The sequence below is a fragment of the Perna viridis genome, chromosome 2 (assembly GCF_037379345.1).
Source record: "Perna viridis isolate PV_CMFRI_1.1 ecotype Kerala chromosome 2, ASM3737934v1, whole genome shotgun sequence".
NCBI lineage: Eukaryota > Metazoa > Mollusca > Bivalvia > Mytilida > Mytilidae > Perna > Perna viridis.
The window spans coordinates 40,573,063-40,600,007 of NC_142446.1; the positions used below are offsets into that span (position 1 = coordinate 40,573,063).

Here is a 26,945-nt window from a genome sequence, read left to right on the forward strand (position 1 = left end):
CTAAATTTCATCTACTTTATGTCTTAACAATATGAATTTTTCTCTGAATTACATGTTGCAGTTTTTTTGGTCATATCATTAATCAAATGAGATAGATTTGGGTACCAATCTCATATCTATTCGTAAGCATGTCCTAAATCAGGAACATATTTATGGTTATTCCTTACTTGTCATTACCTTGTCATTCAATTTATGTCCTGTTTCAATTTTAAGATGGGATGATGATTTAACCATTTCTTGGTTAGGTTTATCTATTATTGGGTATATATCCTCATCATTAACCTTAGGTTTATAATGTAGGGTACTTTTCTCATGGACATTTTCCAAACATCTTTGTTTTACTACTCTGCTAGTTATTGAGGACATCTAAACAAAATATTCCTTTGGGCAAAGCTTAATACAACCACAGATGTGGAACCTTGTACAGTTGGTCAAGTATGGGTACTATACTAGTTACCTAAACAAAAGGAAATCATACGATTTTTGCAATTTTGTATAAATAAAGTTCTTTAACTCAAAAAATAAAAATCAAGTAAAAGTTGGAAGGAAGCTCACATTAATAGAAACAAGCTGTTCACCAAAGTTTCATGAAAATCAATTGGAAAAACCTTTTAAAAAGTTGGAACAGACAGATAAATGGACAAACAATGGTAAATCATAATGAGTTCTATCTGAAAAGACAGGCATATTAAAATTCAACAACATTGGTTAAAGCACCAAACATAAATAATAACCGAGAATGTAAAGTCTAATGGACAAAATTTAGGACTGATATGGTATACAAGGTATTGTTATATTTGGAACAGCTTAAAGCCTCCACTTAGAATCATGCCAATAAAGGAAAAGTTTTTTGTCAACTTTATAAATAGCCTATTAAATCTTTCAGACATTCCAATATGTATGGTTGGGAAGCTAGTCAAAACAGTTTAGTTAAAATATAAATGTATAGATTAATTTGACTGATTTGGTATGTTAAAAAATTAAAAAAAAGAAAATATTTTGTTTTTGTGGATTAATTAAACAAATTTGTACCACATCTGTTCATGCAATCAATCCTTTACAAGAGTTAACCTCAATTGAATTATCTCCCTTTTAACAATTTATTTGAAAATTCTACAAACCCAACAGAAAAAAGATGTTTCTCTTTTGCAGTAAACTCATATGAAAATTGAGTTTAAATGTAAATTCATATCTCCTACAAAATCACAGTAACCACTTATACATTTGAAAAAAAAAAAAATTATCATATTTAGAGCATTCAATGCAATGCATCTCAATTTTACTTGAAGTATAAGAACTGTATGTTCCACAGTTTAATTGAGTACAAAAAACTGTGCTTTGTAGAAAATTATTTGGTTTTCACGAAGTATTTTTTTGCATAAAAATACTCAATACATTTGACCCAAAGAAGTTCTGAATACCAAATGCTGTCTTTTATTTAAAAAAAAAATTAATTAGAAAATGTCTGAAAGCAATAACAAAGAACCAAGACATTAACTTTGAATGAACTAAATATATTTATAAATCTTTTCTTCTTGTTTTTTTTCATGAAAGAAAAAAACAGTCACAATGCAGTACTAAAGATAAATTGGGGAAAAGAAGCAACTTCAATTAAGGTAAAGACATTGATATGATACATATCTTTAATAACTTATAAGTAATTGCTAAACAGAAGTAAGTAATAATGTGCTTTAAAAGTTGAAGTTATGGCTCTTCATCTTGTCCCTTATATTTAAAAAAAACCAGAAAAAATATCAAGTATTCTCTTCCAAAAAGACAAGCCCAATAATATGAAGATGAAACAAGAGGCTCCCAAGAGCCTGAATTGCTCACCTGGTTTATTAGCTTTAAACAGTTGAATACATGTAAAAACTAAAAATGGTCAAAAACCTTTGATCAAATTTGCATAGATGATATTTGTCATGATACTGAATATTTTTGCTGTTAACATTAATCATAATTCCTTTAATTTTTTTAACTGAATAACAGACTAAAAGTGCAAAAAATCATAAAAAAATGCAATTGAAAGATTTTCCCCAAATTTGGACAGATGATATTTGTCATGATACTGAACAGTTTTGCTGTTAACATTAATCATAATTCTACTAATGTTAACTGAATTACAGACTAAAAGTGCAAAAAATCATAAAAGATGCAATCTAAAGATTTTTCTCAAATTTGCACCAATTATAGATATTGAAATACTGAGAATTTTATCAATTTACAATAATCATCAATCAGCCCTCGTTTTCTAATTAATATGCCAAAACTGAAACAAATATCAATAATGACATTTTCATGGGCCATAACTCCAAGAAGTGTTACAGACTTTTCTGAAATTTGTACGAAATATAGAACATTTTATTAATCTACATTTGTTGTCTTAACAACTGTAGGCAAAACAGCAAAAAAAGTTATAATCAGCATAAAAAGGGCAATAACTCCAAAATTGGTGAATTATTAATTTGAAGCAGTGGCCATGTTTTTTTGCCAAGGACGATAGCAGATACAATTTTGGGAATAGACATGTCAAGAATGATTGTAAACAAATTAAATAAAATTCTGTTCATTGGCTTCAAAGATTTTTTAGGCCAAGTGAGCTAAAAAGACTATGTCATATGCTAGGGAGATTTTTTTATGATAATGTCAAATTGTTGGCTTTGTGTTTTTACAATTTGATATGTGTAAAGATGTCAAGTTTAGGTAGTGTGACAAATTCCTGTGATTTTCCTGTTGCAATTTCTCTACCATAAATGCTGGCATTTAATCTCTGTGAGTGTGTTGGAGTTGTAAGAAGTATGATTGGACAGACAAGACTATCAAAAGTCCATTAAAAGACAGGAGTATATTAAAAAGGACCCTTATAAGCAGAAGTTTAAATTGAACAGTAGAATTTCAAATGATTATCATGTAAAGTATTGGTCTGTTTTAAAAACCATGCAGAGGTTGATTCATCATACATGTATCTCAAGATATTTGATGAAACTGTTCAAATACATTTGTTACATCCTAAAACAAATCTTACTGTATTATTTTCTTAGAACTGCTATTTATCATGAAATATTTTTTGACAGGTCATAGTGTAAAGATTCTGACAGGAAATTTTCCTGTACTTTTCGGTAGTAGAATACAACCAAATCTTAAGTGTCAGTCTATGTAAGAATCAGGCAGTTGGTGAAACATCGTATGAAAAACTCCATCATTTTGATAGTGTAATTTGACTATTTGCACCTTCAGATTAAGGAAAACAGACAAGATTTTCCATATCATGCTGGACCATTTAGTCACAATTTCATTGAACTGCATTGAAAATGAACATTTCATGGGCAGATAACTCTGTCAAAAACCTCATTTTTCTAAGATTCTATTGAAAAATTTCTGCACAAAGCCAGTGATTTAGAGATCAAATAATGGTCTTTTGAAATAGAAAAGGTATCCTTGAGTGATATTACATTGTCATATCGGTGGGGTATTGACATGCATGTTTCTGATTTTTCCCATTTTGCCTGATTCTTACAAACACTTACACTTAAGCGTCTATATCTCTAGTGACCAACTTTAATTTGCAATCTTATCATCAAATACAGTTTCTATAAGGCCTCCTGCAAGAGTTCCAATAAAAAAATGGGATTAAGAAATTCATGAATCACTTACTATAAGCTTCTGTCTAATTTTAAGGCAGAGCTGTACTTTGGTAAGAGATAAGGCAGAGTATGATATTGAGTTCTGAAAATAATACCAAGACTGATTAAAACTACCATAGAGTTTCTTAATTATAACTGGTAGTAATGAGAAATGTTTTGACGACAAGTGTTTAAAAATCTATAAACAAGTATTCCAACTGAGAATAGTCAGTTCTGTGACTTTCAACCTGTATTAACATGAGATTCAATACACATAATTTTATGTCAGAGGCAAAGTCTTAAACTATATTAGTAGACTACATAATTAATACAATTAATAATTGGATGAAGTTCCTGAAAACTAAGGCACCATGATGATTTACCATAAAAAATACTAGCTTTGTCTAACCCTACAATACTGCTTTGGTTTTAATTAATTCTTACAGTTAATCTAAGTATGAATGAAACACATTGTATCATAACTCAGTTTCACATTATGATAAGAGACTACCAGTAAATGATTTTTTTCTTTGTCTTTTTTTTTTGTGTGATATCAAAAGTGAATGAGAGTGAAACCCATCGCATCTGGAGTAAGAACAAATATCACCATACTTAGAATGAAAATCCATCACTGTTGAAAAGAGAAGAAACTCCATCACTGCTGGAAAGAGACCACAAGACATCACTGCTTGATACATTAGTTCATACCAAGTAAAAACATTTGTAAGTTTCTTCCGTCATTATCTCCTCACACCTCTCAATTTGAAGATACTATAATGTCAAGTCTGGCGTAACTCTCTTTACTGATATTTTAAGACACATAAGCACCATCTAAGACCACAAGTCAAATGCTTCATTACAAGTATCAATTATCATTACCATGATAAGAGTGAGTCTTTAAAAAGCTACTGAACAATGTCTTTTTTTTCAAATCTTGACAAAATTAAAAGTACTTGCATAGTCATTAAGTAATGTCACTGTATAGCACATAGTCATCAAGTAATGTCACTGTATAACACATAGTCATCAAGTAATGTCACTGTATAACACAGTCATTCTGTAATGTCACTGTATAACATGTAGTCATTAAGTAATGTCACTGTATACAGTCATTAAGTAATGTCACTGTATAGCACAGTCATCAAGTAATGTCACTGTATAACACATAGTCATCAAGTAATGTCACTGTATAACACATAGTCATTCTGTAATGTCACTGTATAACATGTAGTCATTAAGTAATGTCACTGTATACAGTCATTAAGTAATGTCACTGTATAACACAGTTATAAAGTAATGTCAATGTATAACAGACAGTGATAAAGTAATGACACTGTATAACACATAGAGATAAAGTAATGTCACTTTATAACATGTAGTCATCAAGAAATGTCAGTGTCTAACACATAGTCGTTAAGTAATGTCACTGTATAACACGAAGTCATTAAGTAATGTCACTGTATAACACATAGTCATAAAATAATGTCACTGTATAATACAGTAATAAAGTAATGTCATTGTATAACACAGTGATGAAGTAATGTCACTGTATAACAGACAGTGATAAAGTAATGTCACTGTATAACACATAGAGATAAAATAGTGTCACTATATAACACATAGAGATAAAATAATGTCACTGTATAACACATAGTTATCACGTAATGTCACTGTATAACACAGTGATAAAGTAATATCAGTGTATAACACGTAGTCATCAAGTAATGTCACTGTATAACACATAGTCATTAAGGAATGTCACTCTATAACACAGTGATGAAGTAATCTCACTGTATAACAGACACTGATAAAGTAATGTCACTGTATAACACATAGAGATAAAGTAATGTCACTTTATAACATGTAGTCATCAAGTAATATCACTGTATAACACATATTATCAAGTAATGTCACTGTAGAATACAGTGATGAAGTAATATCAGTGTATAACACTTAATCATCAAGTAATGTCACTGTATAACACATAGTCATTAAGTAATGTCACTGTATAACACAGTGATAAAGTAATCTCGCTGTATAACAGATAGTGATAAAGTAATGTCACTGTATAACAAATAGAGATAAAGTAATGTCACTTTATAACACATAGATATAAAGTAATGTCACTGTATAATACATAGTCATCAAGTAATGTCACTATATAACAAATAGGCATAAAGTAATGTCACTGTATAACACATAGTTATCAATTAATGTCACAGTAGAACACAGTGATAAAGGAATATCTCTGTATAACACATAGTCATCAAGTAATGTCACTGTATAACACAGTCATTAAGTAATGTCACTGTATAACACACAGTCATTAAGTTATGTCACTGTATAACAAATAGGCATAAAGTAATGTCACTGTAAAACACATAGTTATCAATTAATGTCACTGTAGAACACAGTGATAAAGTAATATCTCTGTATAACACATAGTCATTAAGTAATGTCACTGTATAACACATAGTCATTAAGTAATGTCACTGTATAACACACAGTCATTAAGTAATGTCACAGTATAACACAGTCATTAAGTAATGTCACTGTATAACACATAGTCATAAAGTAATGTCACTGTTTTAGTGTATAACACATAGTCATTAAGTAATGTGACTGTATAACACTTTGATAAAGTAATGTCACTGTATTGCACATAGTCATTAAGTAATGTCACTGTATAACACATAGTCATAAAGTAATGTCACTGTATAACACAGTGATAAAGTAATGCCACTGTATATCACGTAGTCATTAAAGTAATGTCACTGTATATTACGTAGTCATTAAAGAAATGTCACTGTATAACATGTAGTCATTAAGTAATGTCACTGTATAACACAAGTCTTCGACACTTCTTTGTTTTGTTTAAGTCCTGTCTTGAATAACTTGGATTTTCCTACAAAAGAAATAAATATATCATTTCATTTGTCTATGGCCTTATAACAAAGTGTTGACATCACATTATACAGTCAAAATTATCTACCTTAGCAATACTGATTAAGCAATATTCGTTATTCTGTAACTTTTTTTTCATAAAGCAAAAAAATAGCTCAAAAGTAAAAATATGTTGTGAAAAGATGAAATTCCAAATCATTTTCTTTATATTTATAATTTTAATATATTTTTACAAAAATGTTAGAAACAGATTTTGATAAAAATGTTAAAATCAGGCATATTGTTTGATTTTGAATAAATACTGTCAAGAACAAGTTAAATTGTATCCTTAAGCAAACATACCTGACTTTTTGGTGATTTTATCTAAAACCAGTAGGTATTCAAAGAAATCTAATGTGTGATTATTATCTCGATCTACTTCATCTATAGCTTCCTGTATAAATATAAATAGAAGAATAAATATAGCTATACATTTTTTTTAATTTAACTTCACTACTTCTCCTGATTTTTCTGATTTAATCTTACAGCTACAATGCACACATTCAGCACTGACCATTTCATCAGCAATAAGGGGAGGAGGGCATTTATTCTTTTTGAAAAAAGAAATTAATGTTCCAAAGTTTTGAAAAAAAAATTATTCATCCATTGAAAAAAAAATAATGATTCTTTATTTTCCAATTACTTAACAAGGTAGATTTTGCAAATAAAGATATTGATTTCAGTTGTTGCTTAAAAATAATAAATATTTTGCCCTGGCATGAAAAAAAATTCTTTCCCCAACACCAAATCCAAGCCACCACCTCCTTCAGAATAAAAATGGTTAGTGCCTTAGTAATTTATCCTTAATTTTGTTTGATACTACAAGTAGTGCAAAAATGTTTACTACAAACTGAAAAAAAAAACACAAGTTAATTTTTTTCAGCCATCATGCTTTCACATTATTACTTAACAGCTTATTTGAAATGGATTAACATGTAATACATTTTGTACTATTTTTAAACATTAATAAAAATGTAAACTGAGTTGCAAGTCCTATATCAACAAATAGGCTTTAGAAAATGGTATACCTCAATTTGATCAGGTGTAAACTGACAGCCAATAGAAGTAAGAATCTTTGATACCTGTATGAAATTGAATCATATTATAAAACAGCACAGAGATATATACATTTAAGGAGGTAGACATAGGTAAAGGAAACAACTCTTACAAATCATTGGAATGTTTGTATTCAGCATTCTACATCAATCTCATGGATGAAAGTTTGATAAATATTGGTGAAATTGAATATGATACAAGTATATCACAGATTTCAAGAGTTATGTCCCTTACCCTAGGTCTACCTCCTTAACTAAAAGTGAGACATGTAATTTGAATAATTTAAATAATTAATGATTTAAATAACTTTTACTGATCAATTTTTGGGGGTAATGGAAAAAGACACTCAAGTGCATACTAAAACCTTGTTTTGTTTTGTTTTTTGTTCTTTTTTTTCATTTCTATGTCAAATATTTAATACATCACAATTAAATCAGAGTTCCTGGTAAGTCTAATCAAATTTAATTACTTGTTTTTCAGACCCTCCCTTTTTTCTGCAGAGGATGCCTCATTAGCCACATTTATTGCCCTATCAATGTAATAAAACCAAATAAGCACTTTCCTCATCATTTTTTCTGTATAGGAACAATGTATAAAGCTCCCATTTTTTAAAGGTCAATAAAAGAAATGACTTCCTATCTCATCAGTTTCAAGAAAAATGGTCAGAGAACCAAGAAATAAACTTGGTATAGCCTAACCTTCCTGTCTTTAAAATATGTTCAATAGGTGATTAGTTAAAGTGTGGAACTAATATTTCTCTGGTTTACCATGAAGTGGGTAATTTTTGCAGCTGGCAAATTTCACAATTTGCTCTATGAATATGGGTATCAAATGTTAACCGACTTCATTTTTTGTGTCTTCAGATTTAATAGTCGAAATTATAATAAAATATCTTGACTTAAATTTTGCAAACTTATTTTTTGTGATTTCCCAAACCTCATGAATACAACGAAATTTAGAATCCCGCAAAGATTTCTTGCTATATGGTATCTTTTATTTATACTTATTGTTCCTCATTTTAAGAAACAAGTAGGTAAGTGTGATTGGTGCATCAATAATTAACTGAACCATATATGGACATACTTCACTTAAATCTAATGAACAATCGTGGTCGGTATCATATTCTTTAAACTTTTTCCAATGATCTAAAACCTGCGAGGAAAAATAAAGCATTAATTTTACATGTTTCATGATGTAAACTTAATTATTAGCCTTAATATACCTCAGTCATTTACCTGGAATACAGTTTTACAAAATTTATCATTTATGAATTATCACCAACTGAAGAGAATTTTTTGGTGTTACTTCATTAATATAGAACTGTTATGAAGTTGCTAGAAGCCATACACATCAAATGAAAAATCTTGTTTTTCTTGGCTTTAAACATTTTTCTTCAATCCTTTGTTACAAACAATACACTAACTTGACAAAAAATTGATATAATCAAAATTTGGTCAAACTGGTGAAAATGCTTAGTGCAACATTTCATTTTCACAAGGTTTTGTTTCTTGCACCATTTATGTCTATATGTTGCACTTAAACATTTAAAAACTTACAAAGTTTTGAGCCATGTGTGGGAAGTGCATTAGATATGCCATACTGTTAATTCTTCCTGTATGTGGATCTACAATAACCGGATTCTCAGCTGAAAAACACACAAATAAATAACTAAACATACAACTCAATTTCATACCAACAAGCCAATTGCTGACTTCACAAAAAACTAATGTGAATTTTTTTTTAATTTACAAAAACTTGGGTGATTATTTTCAAATTTTATTTTTATTTCTTATTATGAAAAGGTAGCAGAATATTTGCACTACTATTTTACTTTTATATTAGGGAAACTGGTATGTTTGTATTACTTTTTTACACCAGTATGTTTGCACAACTTCCGATTGATACATATATACATGTATAATAAATCAAAATGCCCAGTAGATAGTAATACAATGTCAGGTAAGTAGTTAGGTCACTGACCCAATGACATTTTCCAATTTTTTTGTTTGTACTTTGAATCAATATCTTTTAGGCCATAAAAGAAATGTAATTAAAAATTTAATATACCAGTTATAATAAAAAGTTTGTCCAGCCATAAAGCAGTTAAACCCAGCACTTTACTTTGAAATTCTTGTACCAAAGCTGGAACATAGTGGCTATTTGTTATCCATGGCAGAGGACGCTTACCCTGCCAGTGCACCTGGTCCATGCATCAGTTTTTAGTGGAGTCTGAGTTGCTCATTTACTTTTGTTACTTTCTATGTATTATTTTGTGTTCTTTGTTGTGTTTGTCTGTTTTCCATGTCTGGTCCTTATCCCTGGATTACATTCTTTTGATTTCCTCGATTACTTTTTCCAGTTTATCCATGATTGGCTAGGTCATGTAAATTTCCCTCTGGTTGTGATTTCGGTAATTTTGTTAATAATTTTGTATAAACATTTAAACAGTCCTTTAGCTCTTTAAGCAAATTAGAATGTAAAGAGCACCACAGATTTTAATGAGCAGTTATCATGCCATGTAAAAATTTTCACATCCTGGATAGAAACTATTGAGATTGCAGAGTGATACACAGTAAATCTAGAAGCTGTTTCTAGGTCAGCAGAGGAGATTATGAAGGTACTACAACACTTACAGACAGAAGCTAACTTTTTAGAGGGTATACTAGTAGTTGTGGTTTGTGTTGTCGTAGTATCTGTTACTGCTGATACCTCCCCATTACTGTGTATTGTCTCTAACTTGCCTAATGATGCACCAATAGTAGGCAAAGGTTGGGAAGTAAAATCTGATGATCTAAAAAAGCAACATAAAAACTCTAACATGTTATACAACTTTTATAAAAATAAAGAATTAGTAGCCTTTGTATCATTGTGTCAATAAGACCATGACAATTAGGTATAGTCTTTCATTCCATACAGGTATTTTTCTAGTTTTTGTCATAGTTATTTTTTTAAATCTCTTCATTAAGCTAATGTTGCCAGTGCATCTGGTCCATACTTCCATTTTTTTTTTAATTCCTGGTTGCTCATTCATGCTTTAGTTTCTGTGTATTCTTTTTTTATTTGTGTTAAAATAAGTTTTTTTTCTGATTTCTTGGTCTAGTCTTTGACCAAGAAATTGATTACACCATTTCCTAATCTATTCATGGTCTCCTTGCTTTAACATAATATTCTCCATAACAAAATATACTAACAAGAGAGTGCTTTGCAATATTGAGTGATGTAACTTACTTTAAGGAGGGTAATGAGGCTTGTTTTGACAATCTTTTCAGTTTTCTTACTTTTAGTTCCTGAAAAAGAGAAACAAAAGAACAAGTAGAAAGTATGTTTTAAATTTAGAAAAAACAATCTGTTGATAGGAAAAAATGTGGAAACAATATTCAAAACTAAAAGGTCAGCTACCAGTGATGACAGCAGACCTTCACTTTCAATCTCATCAAAACTGTTTACCATTAGTTGGATTATCTCCCCTTTCAGTATTCTGGCATTAATTATCCTGATTCTTCATAACTACATATAAACCTTAACATTCCTTTAAGATTTCATGTAAGTCAATATGCAGTTTAGTAGGGTTGTATGGCCAGACAAACAGATAAGGGGACTCTCTGTTTGGGGTATAATAAAATAACTGAAAATATTTGAGAAGTACATTTGTATAATCACATTTTCATCAAATATAGCAAGAAGGCTTAGAAAATACTTTAAAAAGAGCTACAACTGAAACTTCACTATATTATTGTATCAGTACAAACCTTATCAAAGTATGTAAAATGAGGAGGAAGCATCATTCTGACAGAGGCAAGTTTCCCTTCAGAAGCACCATCAAATATTTTTTCCACATTCTTAGTCAGTTTCACAAAATCTGGGTCTCGAATCTGTTCCTCTTCCTTGTAAAACTTTTCACTTAATATACTAAAACCCAAAAATATTACAGTAACTTTTTGTGTATAAATGTCCCACTACTATTTTTCTTTGTCATAATTTACACTTAAGTTACATTTAAAAAAATAATATTATTTTTGAATGACGGAAAGAAATACAGATACACTGATTGGACTAAATTCTAGCCTGAGATAACTTTACTTTTATTAAAAGGTCATAAATCCACACAGCAAAGTAGATTGAAGTAAGTTATTCAGAACTTGAACCTCTTATAACGCTGCTCTGTTATAAGTCTATAAAAGGTCAAATATATCTTTGTTTATTATGTTCATGTGTTCCAAGTTTTATAGTGATGAGTCACCAACTTCATAAAAAAAGATTGATTGATTGATAGAAAGACTGACTGGAGTTTAACATCCTATGGCAAATATTTCATGCATTTCAGGATCAGAAAATTTCATTGATCCAACAGACCTTGCCTTGTACTAGTCCCACAAATTGAGTTTGTTATTGTTAATGTACTGGTAGTAACTCTCTGAATCAACAACCTACAACACAGGTACCACCCCACTCAGACATATTATTATGACACCAAGGCCAACCAATTGTAATTTTATCTCCTATATGCCACATGCTTGGCAGAGAAATAGTAAATAACAATTGTTATGTCTCAGAAGCAGATCAAATCCACTATTTCACTTACTTGAGATGAGCACATTATCACAAGAAAAAAGCCTAAATTTTAAACCTCCATGTAAGTAGTAACAAATGTATACACAGATTGGAATTTTAAGTTTAAAATTGCAATTTCTTACTTAATATCTGTTCTTATTCCCCCAAGGATACCCATGACAACTTTTTGTTCATTGTAGAACTGATCCTCCAGATGTGCTATATCTTTATCCTTTATATAGATATCCCGTTTTAATCTCTGCACTTCATTGCTTTCTCCTAGAATTATAATCACAGAAAAAAAGGCTGTTATAATAACATCTATTTAACAGAGAATACTTGAAGTTGTTTAATTTTTTTGGATCTGAATTTTGCTTCTCGAAGTTTCTTCCAAGTTTATTGTTATTAAAGTTCAAAAATACTTGTTTAACTTAATCATTATTTTTACCAATCATCAGAAAAAAAATTCCCAACTGTACTGTAAAAAATAATGAAATAACAAAAAAAAGAACTTCCACAAATATTTTTATTTTAAAATTATATTTGCAACAAGATAGTGTTTCTAAAGACTTTTCCAATCTTTACCATCTTTTGGTAAGTCAAATTCATCCTTCAGTACATCAAGGATTGATGATACTTTAAAACAATCTATTACCATAGAAACAAGTAAGAATGTTTTAAAAGGAGTGTAGAAATTTGTAGAACTAATTTGACCAGCTTAAATACCATATCCAATATAATTGTCGTCGTATTGATCAGTTTTTTCTTGATTTGGGGTAAAATAGCATAAATAATCACAGTAAAACCATGACAAAATACATGTACAACTTATATAATGGATTTAATATTTGGTGAAATACCACAAAAAAAAAAGAACAGGTGTTTAAATGCATAAGCTTGACCTTGGGAATAAAAATGGTTATTCCAAAGATAAATACACTCAAAGCTTAAATATTTAAAGGCTGTTTTATATTTTGCACATGTATAAAACATAACTTCATCTTTTTGTTTATACCAATTACAAGGTAAGGTATCAAAGACAACTTTCATTAAGACACTGATATTAGCAACCTGATATATGATGCTTCTTCTTTTGGGTCAATACATGTAATTCATAAATAAACTTTAAAATTGTAAAATGTTGTAAAATTATTGCAACAGCCAATGGGTTGGAATTAGGAAATAACCCTTACACGAGGACGGTAAGTTTTATTTTAAAAAAACTTTTGAAACATAATAAAAAAACTGAAGTACATTGTGTTAGTGTTTTAGAGAGTGTATTCATATGAATATATTAATTAAAAAATATTATGCATTTCTATAAGCAGTTTTGCTTTGCTTCTGAAATGAAGTACCAGTATTATATATTGAAGTTAACATAAATTAAAAATGAATAAACTAATTTGATTTATATGCAGTTAACTAAATGACTTTTCAGCTACAAAAGAAATAATCTATAAGGAAAAAGTAAGAATAAAAAGGTTTACTACATTACTACATCTACATCTGTCGAAAATCAAGCAAAGAGAGTAGCATCAAGTCAAAATCTAGGATCAACACACACCAATATTTTATTTATAAATTATCCTATACACCATTGATTTGACTGCCAAAAACTAGACAAAATTTCTTAGCTGCAAGTTCAATTTATTTTTAGATTTATACATTTATGACTATAAAAGAAAAATATAGTAACACATAAATCCATAGTTGATAAGAACTTGTCCAGGATGTTGACTTTAATAGATCCATAATTGTATTGCAGCAAGAATATTCTACACAATTTGTTTTTACCTTCTTCTCCATCAACACAGTCCTCTATAAAGTTTAAAATGCTTTTGTTGTAATATTGACAATTTCATCTTTTAACATATGCATGTTAGAACAAATATAAAACAGTTTGAAATCAATTGTGCACTTTTTGACTGTGAAAATCAAAATTTAAATAAAGCCTCAAAACCACTTGTAATGTCTTTACAATAACTCTCATTACTGACATATATTTTGATTGAGCCAAAATAAAGTAATTGTGTCATTCCAGTTCCCCAACCATACTTTTGTTTCCAACACCAACCCTTTACATTTTACTGACAATTGAAAAAAATAAATCTGGAAACAATGAAAATATAATAAAATGATTTTGTAAAATAAAATGTTTTTCCTACCTTCCTTTCCTAATTTTTTTAGGTGAAAAAGGAAACCTGCAATTAATTCATTTCAGCCTTAAGCTTTTGACCTTTTCTCAATACTAGTCACCTACCTCCAATGCCAAGTCTTTCTTGTTTCAACTTTAACATTTTATTCTGGTCATCAATGCACTGAAATTAGACAAACCAAAAATATGTATGACTCCCTACCGCAGAACAATAGTATAAGCTGGAAAAAAACCATTTACATGAATTTCATATATGAATCAAAAGCATTTAAATTCTGTTCCAAAGTTCATTAGAAATGTGTATAAATCCAACCATTATAAAATGTGTGAATACATCTTTTCCATTAAATTCATTATAATTGAAATTTGCATGAAAATCTCAATTAACTTATATAAACTTAAAATGTAATGGCATTTTCCTTCACTTGTGCATAGTTTAAATTGAACATTCCATTCTAGAACATCAAGCTTTTGTCTAACTAAATCTATTCAGATTTTCACTTTTCACCTTCTCATTGATACATGGTCTACTGTAAAAACATATATGATTTCACAAATAAAAAATAAAATATAAAATGGCCACTGAAATCATGAAGAATGAATCCTAAAATCCAGGTAAACAGGTAACCACAAATAAAATATTACCTTCACCATATAGACTTGATATATCATATTTACTTACAGACAGTCTTCTAGATGCTCTCTGTTTACTGGCCTGTAATTCCATGATCTGTTCTTCCAATTCTTCTATTCTAAATCACATCAGAAATTTTACTCATATTTTTGTAGCCTAAATGACAAAATCTCTTACTAAAATTACTATGCTGTTTACTATGCATTTTCAAAAGGAAAAGTGTGAGAGGTACTGATATTCATAAACTGGAAGTCATTAATGCATTACAAAGCTGACAGTGTGAGAGGTACTGATATTTATAAACTGGAAGTCATTAATAGACTACAACGATGATAGTGTGAGAGGTTCCAATATTTATAAACTGGAAGTCATTAATACATTACAAAGCTGACAGTGTGAGAGGTACTGATATTCATAAACTGGAAGTAATTAATACATTACAAAGCTGACAGTGTGAGAGGTACTGATATTCATAAACTGGAAGTAATTAATACATTACAAAGCTGACAGTGTGAGAGGTACTGATATTTATAAACTGGAAGTCATTAATAGACTACAACGATGACAGTGTGAGAGGTTCCAATATTTATAAACTGGAAGTCATTAATACATTACAAAGCTGACAGTGTGAGAGGTACTGATATTCATAAACTGGAAGTAATTAATACATTACAAAGCTGACAGTGTGAGAGGTACTGATATTCATAAACTGGAAGTAATTAATACATTACAAAGCTGACAGTGTGAGAGGTACTGATATTTATAAACTGGAAGTCATTAATAGACTACAACGATGACAGTGTGAGAGGTTCCAATATTTATAAACTGGAAGTCATTAATACATTACAAAGCTGACAGTGTGAGAGGTACTGATATTTATAAACTGGAAGTAATTAATACATTACAAAGCTGACAGTGTGAGAGGTACTGATATTTATAAACTGGAAGTCATTAATAGACTACAATGATGACAGTGTGAGAGGTTCCAATATTTATAAACTGGAAGTAATTAATACATTACAAAGTTGACAGTGTGAGAGGTACTGATATTCATAAACTGGAAGTCATTAATATACTACAAAGCTGACAGTGTTAACTCAGAATAGTCTTTTGCAACAAAGTCTTACTTTTTATTGGCATTCTCCAGTAGCTTCTCCTTCTCCTTTTCATTCAGCTGTACATTTTTATCTCTAAGTAATCTGCAACACAATAAAATTTATGTAACCAACTAAAAATTATCAATATAATGAAACATAAATCATAGTAAGGACAACACAATCTCCATAAAAAAATGACAACTGTAATACTGATCTTTGGCCTACAGTATTGAAACATCTTGATTCAAAACATTTATTAGGAATACTTCTAAGCATATGCTAAGTTTGATCAATATTCCTTGAAGGCTTTTGGTTTTAGTATGTTTAAAAGGATGTTACAGACAGGCTTACAAAAGTTTTGATTGAGGAATGGATAGTAGGTTTTAGATAAGTGGATAATATTCTTCTTAAGTACCAGTCAGTATAAAATTCAGACTGCCAATGGCAAAGTGATTCATGGTGAAGAAAAACCCACCTAACAAACCATGCTTTTTCAGTCTACATATGCTGTACTTTCACATAACAAAAATCTTTTCTGCATTCAGATCTGCACTTTTTACAAAATTATGCATTCATCTCCCTTTAAAATCAACCAAGTCAAGCCAAATCACGAACGACAACTCTTGTAAAGCGCTAATTCCATGTACAATCTATATAAATTTTATCTCAAAGGCTCAACCCCAAATGAAAAACTAAGACTGGTTATCTGATCTAGAACAGTTTCTGAACAAGAAATAAAACTGAGATCCATGGGTTCTTGACATGCATAAATCACCTCCTGTCTTATTTTTATAAAGACTGGTACTTCAAAAGTCATATTCATGAACCAGTTGTCTTACAACCCTCAAAATACGTATCAAGATTTTGCGTAATAGAATTGAACTTTTTCAAATAAAGCAATGATACTTTCAAGATGGAATTACCTTCAGAATAAATTTTACAAACCCTGGAATCTAAAAGGTTGATGTGACAACTTACTCAGTAATTTTACTATTTTTCTCCTCAACCATTTTCTCCATCAGTGTGACTTTCCCCTGTAACTTGGCAAACTCTAACTTTCTATCTGCATTCTCTCTCTTCTCATCTAGCAGCTGCTGATAAAGGTCTGTTGTTTTGGCTTTAGAATACAAATTAAGTAAAATAACAAAATAAATACATGAAAAAAAGTAAAAAGCATATCTCTAAGTATGGTAGCATTTTGAGACACAGAAATCCTAACATAAGAATACAGATATTTCTATTTTCACATGATATTTACATACACAAGAATGTAATTTGACAGCCATCTTTTGTAGTTAAGTAGCACTCCACATGCAAATTGTGATTCATGGTTGGGGAGCGTACATATTTTCATTTTTGATATTTTGTTTAAAATGTTATAGTAAACAGAAATTAACATGAGACTTTTCATATAACCTTTGTTCTTAGAGGATAAAAATTATATAGAATGTACTGTAAAATTCAAAACTAAGGGAGATAACTCTGTAAAGTGACACTAAAATACAATAGAAACTATAGGATTTTCCATGTGGATTATCCCCTAAGAGCAGACAGATCAGAATGAATGAATAACTATACATTTCATCATATAGATCTATAAAACAACTTTATAACAAAAATAAAGATATGTAGCCTTTTTTTTTAGGTGTATCACATTCTACAGAATTTGCATGATTCTTACATAGACTACTACTTTAATAATAGTTCTAGAAGCTTTAATGTTGGAATTACAAAAGGGTATATATAATTTCCTTCAATCACTAAAATGCCAGTAAAAGTTAATTTCTTGGTTTCAGGACATTTTTTTTTTATGAAAATCAATATTAATTGCCCTCTAAAATTTTTGTACTAACCCTTAATATGCAGAAACTTTATACATACAGTCTTGGGCTGTTTTCTGATTTTTGGGTTCTGGCAATTTTATTTTTAATTTTGGAAACCATAATTTGATTTCATATGCAAGGAGAGTGAATGTGCTTTGAAATGAGGCTATTTTATACAGAGTTTGATAAAAAATAAAGACTTGACAGCTGAATGAGAGGTCATGAGTTAAGAAGGCCACAAAAAGTTGTGATTTTTTTAGGGATAGGGCTCAGTTCTCAGTCTGTTGCAACAACAGCATGGATGCATAATGCTTCATTTCACCTGATTTCTATAGAATAATGATGTCTCTCACCATATACTAACCACTTCTGGTTTTCGGCCAATCTGATGCCAAAAATTGCGAAAAAAGCCTATTTTTTTCTCAAGAATAACTCCTCTGGAGTCCCCTGACCTTCCACTTACAACTGTTATGAACAATTCTTGGCTTAAATTACCATCAGAGGGAACAAGCTTTGGAAAATTGAACTTCGTACCCCTGGTGAGCACCACATCCAGTGAAAAATGAAAAAAAAAATGCCAAAAATGACCATTTTCAGACAACAGACCCATTTTCTCACACATGTGCACCCACCCACTTGGTTTACTAACTGAAAATATGTCAAAAATAAATGTTTTTAATGTTGTTTTACAAACCTGTTCCACTTTTTTTTTCACCAAATTTTAAAATTTTCAGTAACTGATACTCACTTCTCATTTCTTCCAATTTGTGGTCCAACTGCTGCATATCATGGTGTTTCTCCTGTAAAGCACAAATTTTAATTCAATAATAACCTGCTATATCCTGCAATGCTTCAGGGCAAGTGTTCTAGAATTCATGTTCCTGTTATTAGAAAGTAAATTTTCATGACTTAACCTTGGACAGGCTGAAAATTCTTAAGTTCTAAAAAACGTCAAAAGCAACTTTTTAATTTACCTGAACTTTTTCCAGAATGCCTTCTCTACATTTGCAAAGAATTGACAGCAAGTCCATGATCAGTTTGGCTGGATTGTTCATTTCATCATCTGAGAAATTACCATCACAGTAGCCATAGTATTCCTCATATAGATACATATTCCTGATTTCCTTCCAGTGCATTTGATCCTGTTGGTAGTAAGTAAGATATCTAACTTGTGGGTTCATGTTGGAAGAAAACAAAGTTCTCCAATGTGCAAAATCAGAAATATCCATAACCCTAAAACCTTGTGTCTCACAGTGTTTGACCTTGGGAGAAAGTCTACTGTTTTGATTAAAAGCAAATATATTTCACATAAGAGTCTATCAAATATTCAAAGTGATAGGAGATTTTTTACTTGAAGACTTATTAACAACAAAACATTTTCTCTAAGAATATAATTTATATAAAAATACTTCTGTAATTTGTCATCACTTTTTCAACTGTTATCTTAACAAGAGATAGCTGCCTTGACCACAAGGTTTCTTTTACTTAAAAAATGTACTTTACCACATTATGTAACCGCTGCATGACATCTTGTGTATTGAAATAGGCACCATATTCAAAATCCTTCTCTAATATATCATGAAATATATCCAACAGCTGTTTGATAGCATCCTGTATTTTCCTGATATTTGCTTGTTTGAATATCAGCATGTTCAGTCGGCTTAGTCTCTGAAAAGTAAATTGTTTCTATCAAATATAGATTTCACACAGATTTATTGTACCAAATAAATGCATTTGGAGTTGATTTTTCTGATCTCAAACTGCTCTTCAACCCCCATTACAGAGAAATTGTATGGACCTGTGGAAGACCTACAGAAGACGGCCAGATTTGTTGAGAAGACTGGCATTCAACTGTAATGGCGAACAACAAGAAGAAGAAAATGTTCTTCAAGAAACACAATGGGAGGAGGGCTTTTTTACCTAACAACAGCCCAAAAAAAGTGATGAAGGTAATCTTTACATTGTTCATAGCCAAAAAAGAAAATGAGGGCAACACATTATAAAAATGACAGTAAAAATAGGTAATGAGACACATTAAAAAGAGAATAGTGGACCTGGGAAGCAAGAACTTAGTTTTTGGTTGACCTAATAAGTATGAAGTTGTAAAGCTAGCTTATTTATAAATACACAGAAATCAATGAAAAAAATCAAGTTATCTTTCTCTTCCAAATGTTTACATCAACTTAACTAAGCCTGTAACAACTTCACTTACAAAAAAGTTCCAGCCTCCTTTCAACTTTTCATCTGAGAAGACTTTGTTATACTTGTATTTAAGTGCAGATCATTTGTATTTCAGAAAGAGGGTTTATTCTTTAAAAAAGTGTTTTGGTCTTGCTTTCTGTCAACAAAAACATGAAGTTGCACATGTCGTCATGCTAGGCATTCCCCCACTCATACAGGAAGTTGATATTGAAAAGTACACCAAATAACATATGCCCTACCTATATGAAGCCACACACTAAATTTGAAATTAATTCATCCAGAATAATGGACTGACAAGGTGATTCCAATATACCATCCACTCATTCAGTGGAGGTTTAATATACTGGTTCACATTTAACCCATCAGAAAAAAATCAAAATAAATTTTTGGAAAAACATTATGGAAGCTTACAAAAAAGATTCACTTTGGAAAGCTCAGCCCCATCCCCCAAATATATCAAAAGGATCATGCCTTATGTATAAATTTCAGTGTACACTAATACTTACATCTGTACTGGTCATATTGTTTGTATTTCTGATGTGGTATCACCTCAAGTGTCCTTTCTGAAGCAAGAAAAAATGCAAAAATGAACAAATTTAAGGTAGTGATAATGATGGTTTTTTTTCAAAACTACCCCATCCTCTTCTAATTTGGAAAATATGTAAATTTTACAAATTGAAAAATTTGGGATATCAGTAAAACACCTTAAATTTGTAGTTAAATTCATTAATATTATAGAAGATTACAAGAAAAACACAAGTCATAAACAATTCATCAGTGTATTACTGAACTGAAATACCATATTCAGCACTTCAACTACCAATTGAGAATGTCTTATTCAGAATATTTTTTTTGCCATTTTTTGTACAAGTTGGGAAACTTTCATCAGGGGAAACAACCTAATTTCGGAGGTAGTTTAAGGCAAACAGTATCACTGAAAGGTTATCATTGATCATAAGATAATATTGCCACAGTAGATAGTACTGTCACGCTATGATTTTATTTACAGAAGATCCTGCTATTTTGTGTTAGTCCTGCTCTATTTTAAGAGGCTAGGTGAAAATTTTAATAGTACATGTACAAATATTTACTTTAGGAATGATTATTGTTTTATTAAATGTCCCATTTCATTTTTGTATCAGGCGTTGATTTCACAAAAAGTGTAAAGTTGATCGTAAGTAATGACTCATAACAGAAAAAAAGCATTGTTACGTCATAACTTACAATCAATTTTACACTTACGACATTTTGTGAAACTGAGGCCTGTCCTTTAGATTGACTAAATGTATTTAATGTCTTTCCTAACAAATACAGCTTAGGCACTTTTTGTCCTTATGCAATTCATAAGACAGATACATTGTGCATCTGTCTTTTTAAGTGCAACAACTTTTTATAAACATGTTTTAATTTTGTATACAATGGTCCTGGATCTTCAACCCTTTTGATTGACTCTTAAATTTAGACTTTTGCTTTTCTTACAGTGGACCATTGATTTGAAACTTGTAAAAATTCAGGACCTTCTCCTCATGAATGTAAATTTGAACCACTAGACAAACTCAACAAAACATCTTTATATGACTTCAGTCACTTGAATGTAAAAGAAATGTAATTCTATTGATGTAAATACAGGTGTTGGGACATTTAGCTGAACACTGAACTTTTCCTTTGTGAATTCAAATTATTTAGAAAATATTAGTTTAAATAATTTACAAATCACATTTTCTGGCAATTCGATTAAAGAGAAGTAAAATTTAAAGATAAAGATTTTAAAAAGAATTTTCCTATTATTTTAAATTAATCCAAATATTTATGTATCAATTACCACAGAAGAGTTACAACTTATCAATAAAAATTTGGTCAGTCAAAAGAGTATATGCCATTTATAACAAGCAATGCCAAAATACATTTTAATTTGGAACTGACCTTAAAATTAAATTTAAAATGACATTAACATACCATAAGTAGGTTATAATTTCACAGTTCAAGGATAAATATAAAATTAAGAAGATATAAAACACATGCTATCTACTTCTTCACTATGACTTAATACAAAAACACTTTAGCCATTAATAAGATAAATAAAATAATTTCTAATTTTAAAGTAAAATGAGAGATTTATCCATACATGAAACAGTAAACTAAACAACCCCAGAAAGTATTTTGTCATCACCTTATGTCCCAAATATACCTTTAAAGTGGAATAAAATCAGTCATAGTACCTTACAAATATATTTAATAATTGAGAGTAAAATTTCCTACATAAGCGACAATTGGTGATTCATTAAAAAAAAACACAACAAATTTAAATCTATATCAATAGGGCTGAGCATTTTATTCTAGATGGAGGGGCAAATTTTATTTGGGTTAAAGTTTTCAGGCCAGAAATTTATTCAGAACTCCATCAGAGCAAGATTATTTATTTTCATTTGACTGTATGAAGTATCTGGTCTGAGGTAAAAAATTCATTTTTTTACTAGGCGATGTAGGCCAGAATATTTTTTTTCCAAAAACTGCCAGGCCCCTCCCCCATACACCCCCCCTCAGAATCAAATGGTTGTCCCCTATTTTGAAGACAATGAACATGTTTCTGTTGTAAGAGAAATCTAAAGTTCCTGTTTAGTTATAGGAAATCAAAAAGAAACCTTAAAATGAAATTCAACAATATAAATTTTGGCCTAAGTATTTCTGTTGGGACTAGAAACAGATGTACTCATACCTTTAAATATATGGACAATCAATTCAGGTAAAGTTGAAAGGTGGAAAAGTCATTTTCAATAAGTATCAGTTAACGGTCATTCTCCTTAGGTATCAATTGAAAATAGGGTGAAATTTTATTGCCAGTTAATGGTATTTACATTGTTGATGATCATTTAACAACCAGAAAATCTCCAAATAATTGTCTTCTATATAAATTTGTTTTACTTGACATATCCCAATCATGACAAGGCATTCATTTCAAAAGTAAATAAGTGGAAACAATCAAATAAAAAAAAATACCAAAATTATGTTTTACTAAATCTAACTTAAGTTTTATACATATAATGCTTGTTGGCCTTCCATTGTTGTTGTTACCTGCAATTGTCATTTTCAGGACAAGTTTAATGTGATCAATTAAAAATAAATCAAAGACTGAAGTCTTCAAAGTCATTAATCATCAAATATTCACTGTCATCGATTTTGGCTTACTTTCAACATCCAAAATGGTATGAATGCAATATGCTCTAAAATCTTCTGCTAAAATCTTGGTTCCCTTGATATGATTGCGTACTCTTTGGTAACTGAGATGACCCCAATGTTTTTCAATCATCCAGAACAAGATCAAACAACTGGCAATATTTATTATAATAAATTATATCAATTGTAACAAACACTTGTGTTTTAGTCGGAAACTGTGTAATATTACATAAATTCAATGCTAACCGATCATTTCATTTTTTAATGTAAACTTCCCATTCTAATACAAGCAAAAATAAAAAGCATAGACATGTGTATGATATGTTTTAAAAGAGGATAGATGTAGCGATCTTTGGGTCGCTTATGATATTGACCAGGGAATCAGTTTAGGAACCAAATTGAGCAACTGGCAATGTATATTCATAAAAATCTGGGCGTGCTAATGTATATGACCTAGAAAGTCTTGTAACGAGCCCCAGTGCCTGAATCGGAAACTAGGTAATGTTCAAAGCTAACCGATCATTTCATGTAAAGTTCCCATTCTTGTATAAGCAAGAAACATGCATAGAACACACATGTATGATACCTAAGAGGTATATTTTTATCTCGTATAAAGCTAGTACTCTGACACTATGGCGGTAAACACAGATAGGATTTGCAGGATTATGTAGCGTATAACTACATGTTTATGCAAATTATATGCAAATATCAAGTACTGAAATTAAGAGTGCAAGAAGTCACTAACAATAATAGCGACTTAACAATACAGTCACAGTTCTGGCATAATATCAAGTTGTGATATTGAAGTAGTTGCCTTGAAAAATGTAACAAAATACTGGGTAATTGTGAACAGATGGACAGACACCATGCTCACTATATACCTCCTTCACAGCATGGGTAAAATATAAATAAATAAGACTACAAACATTGATTACTTTCCCATTAAACCTTACTTACTTGTAAAACATGAAATAAAAGAGAGAAATGAGTCAAAGAGACGATAACCCTACCAAAACATAAGAACAAAAGCTAAAAGCATTCTAAGCCTTCAATTAACATTGAGAAATTTCCCACACCCAGAGACTGGCTCCTGAAACAAAACACACGAATTTGTAAATTGGTTCAGAAATCGCAACACAGGATCTCTAAATTCCATCCTGATTCCTAACTATTACACACATGCATACATGTATGTACTACCTAAGTTAGAAATTAATTATACTAAAATTTAAGATAAGCTCTTAACAAGGTTCATGGCCAGAATCTGACGCTGCAAACCAATTCTGTACATATATGCATAACAATCACACCATCATTAATACAATAATTTTATTAAGACCCTCATTTTAACAGCTTATAATTTATAAGATTTTTTGCTAATCCTAATCTCCAAAGCACTTCAAATCAAATGATTTATAATACCATTTTATTAGTATGGAAACATTTATACCATGCAAAGGATCTCATTCATGACTGTTTAACCTTTGGGTTTTATTTAGTAAGATCCCACTTGAACTTGTGAATATTCACCCACTAATCTTTTTTTAGAAATAATAACATTTAATGTCAAGGTGTATAAAAAGAAAGTATAAATGATTCCCTCTTTACATTTATCTATAACATTAACTTTAATTACAATTATAGAAAATCTAGCAGACAGATGTGACTTTCATATACTTTACATACAGTCAGAAGATCAGATATTCTCCACCATCTACCTTACATACACATTAACAAACATTAATAAAATACACCATTACAGAAGAAGATTATTTCATTCTTGGGTATTCATTTTCATTTTTCAAAATTGGGTTATTGAAGGTAAGATTTCTAGGATTTCAAAATAAAATTTACCTTTGTATAGGGGTCTTGAGAAAAAAACATAAGCCAAGTACTCATATTACAAAAAAGTTTAAGACATATCTTTTTTTTTCTTTAAATGCTTCTAGTCAAGTTGTACTTGATTTAAATCAAATTTTAACTACATGATTTAACTTTAAATCATTATCTTTCAAGAAACTTTTGTAGAACCTGTAAAATGTGTTGCTATGGGGGAAGGTCAAACAAGGCAACTAGTGATAAAAAGGAACAGGGTTCCATGTTGATAATTGCTACAAACAATTTCTTCAAATAATTTTTTCACAGAAATATATCCAATTCTGTCAAAGTCCACAAATTATTGTGCACAATAGAGTCCTAACTAGGTTAATTAATTAATATAGCACACTGATACCAATCCATAAATAAGGGCCTTGCGGTCAACAGATTCTGAGATAAAATGTGATGGAAACTTTGTTACTGGTAAACAACTGAATTTCAGAATTAACACGCTTTCTGAGTGGATGAAAAATTGCGTCCATCATCTCATAGACCAAATTTTGTATATGACTGTGACGGGAAAATAATGCTGGGAAACCAAAAGGACAATACACAAAGAACAAATAACACAAAACAAAAAGAACTAAAAAGTACAAAGACAGATAAAACTGAACAGCAGAAAGCATCCTTAATCCAGGAGTTGAACTGGAAGCACCAGTATATTGGATCACCACTAAATAATTTATATGGTCATAGAATTAGTGACCTACGAAAAATAATTCAAAGGCCCATAATGAAGAAACGCAGAAAAAAATCATCTGTAATCTAAAATATTTTATGACATCAACTCAGGCAGGAGAAGAGTTTTGAAAAATTGTTAATGACGATGGACGACGACGAATGCCAAGTGAGCTAAAAAAACTTGAACTTTCAACATTCATAGTACATACACTTACATACAAAAAAATCCTCTCAATATCTGAAAGTGTATAGAAAAGTCTGGAAAAATGTTAGTGCCAGACAGACTAACAGACTGCAAACAAGGTTGCCTTCAGTGATGCCATTAAGGGACTGAAGTAGACTAATAGAAATAGACTAATTGTAAGAAATATTCAGGTCTTATTACAAAAGGTTGCTATTAGAAAATTTAAAAAATAAGAATTCTATTGCATTAATAAAATAAAAAAAGTACAGCGTTCAAATGTCCCTCACGAAAAAAAAAAAATGTGGAAAACTTTAAATACACTGAAATTTTCTAAGTCCAAGAGCGTAACTTCCATAAAAATCAATCAACCGTAACCAAAGTTAAACTTCATCTGCAACTTCTCATAGTAAGACTACATACAAAATATAAAGTCCTTTGGTAAAAGCATTACAAAAAAAGTGTGGAAAACTTTAAATTCACTGGAATTATCCAAGTCCAAGGGCCATTACTACCATAAAAATCATTCAACCGCAACCAAAGTCAAACTTTATCTGTAACTTCTCATAATAAGACTACATACAAAATATAAAGTCAATTGGTATAAGCATTACAAAAAAAGTGCGGAAAACTAAATTCACTGAAATTTTCTAAGTCCCAAGGGCCGTAACCTCCGTAAAATTCATTCAACCACAACCAAAGTCGAACTTAATCTGTAACTACTCATAGTAAGATAACATACAAAATACAATATCAATTGGTAAAAGCATTACAAAACAAGAGACTCCCAGGAGCCTGAATTGCTCACCTAGTTAAAGCTTGTCTTTCAAGAGCAATAAATTTAACAAGGAGTTGTCCATCAATTTTGACTAAACAAGACTTTAGTAGGTTATCTTAAGATCATTTCAACGACTGAAAGTTTCATGCTATCTATCATAGTTTTCAAA

At 30.3% G+C, this 26,945-nt stretch overlaps 1 protein-coding gene across 1 annotated transcript; it reads right to left on the reverse strand.

Moving 5' to 3' along the window:
• Nucleotides 1–1,620: 1,620 nt before the first annotated feature.
• Nucleotides 1,621–25,030, reverse strand: LOC148625050 (uncharacterized). Its single transcript, XM_088568249.1, has 19 exons — nt 24,945–25,030; nt 20,591–20,647; nt 19,386–19,550; nt 18,857–19,024; nt 18,631–18,682; nt 17,038–17,176; nt 16,090–16,161; nt 15,011–15,080; nt 14,434–14,491; nt 13,968–13,991; nt 12,317–12,452; nt 11,372–11,531; nt 10,851–10,909; nt 10,256–10,413; nt 9,179–9,267; nt 8,706–8,774; nt 7,595–7,648; nt 6,870–6,960; nt 1,621–6,528 (listed from the first exon to the last, which is right to left on the reverse strand). The coding sequence occupies exons 2-19, from the start codon at nt 20,603–20,605 to the stop codon at nt 6,458–6,460; spliced, it is 1,650 nt and encodes a 549-aa protein (XP_088424375.1). The 5' UTR covers nt 20,606–20,647; nt 24,945–25,030; the 3' UTR covers nt 1,621–6,457.
• Nucleotides 25,031–26,945: the final 1,915 nt, after the last annotated feature.

What these genes read in the sequence shown, in the direction of transcription:
- LOC148625050 (XM_088568249.1), bottom strand. An exon ending in ATTTTACATACTTTGATAAG is followed by an intron (nt 10,910 to 11,371) that starts GTTTGTACTGAT and finishes TCTCTTTTTCAG; the next exon opens with GAACTAAAAGTAAGAAAACT. An exon ending in TAAAAAGTTAGCTTCTGTCT is followed by an intron (nt 9,268 to 10,255) that starts GTAAGTGTTGTA and finishes TGTGTTTTTCAG; the next exon opens with CTGAGAATCCGGTTATTGTA.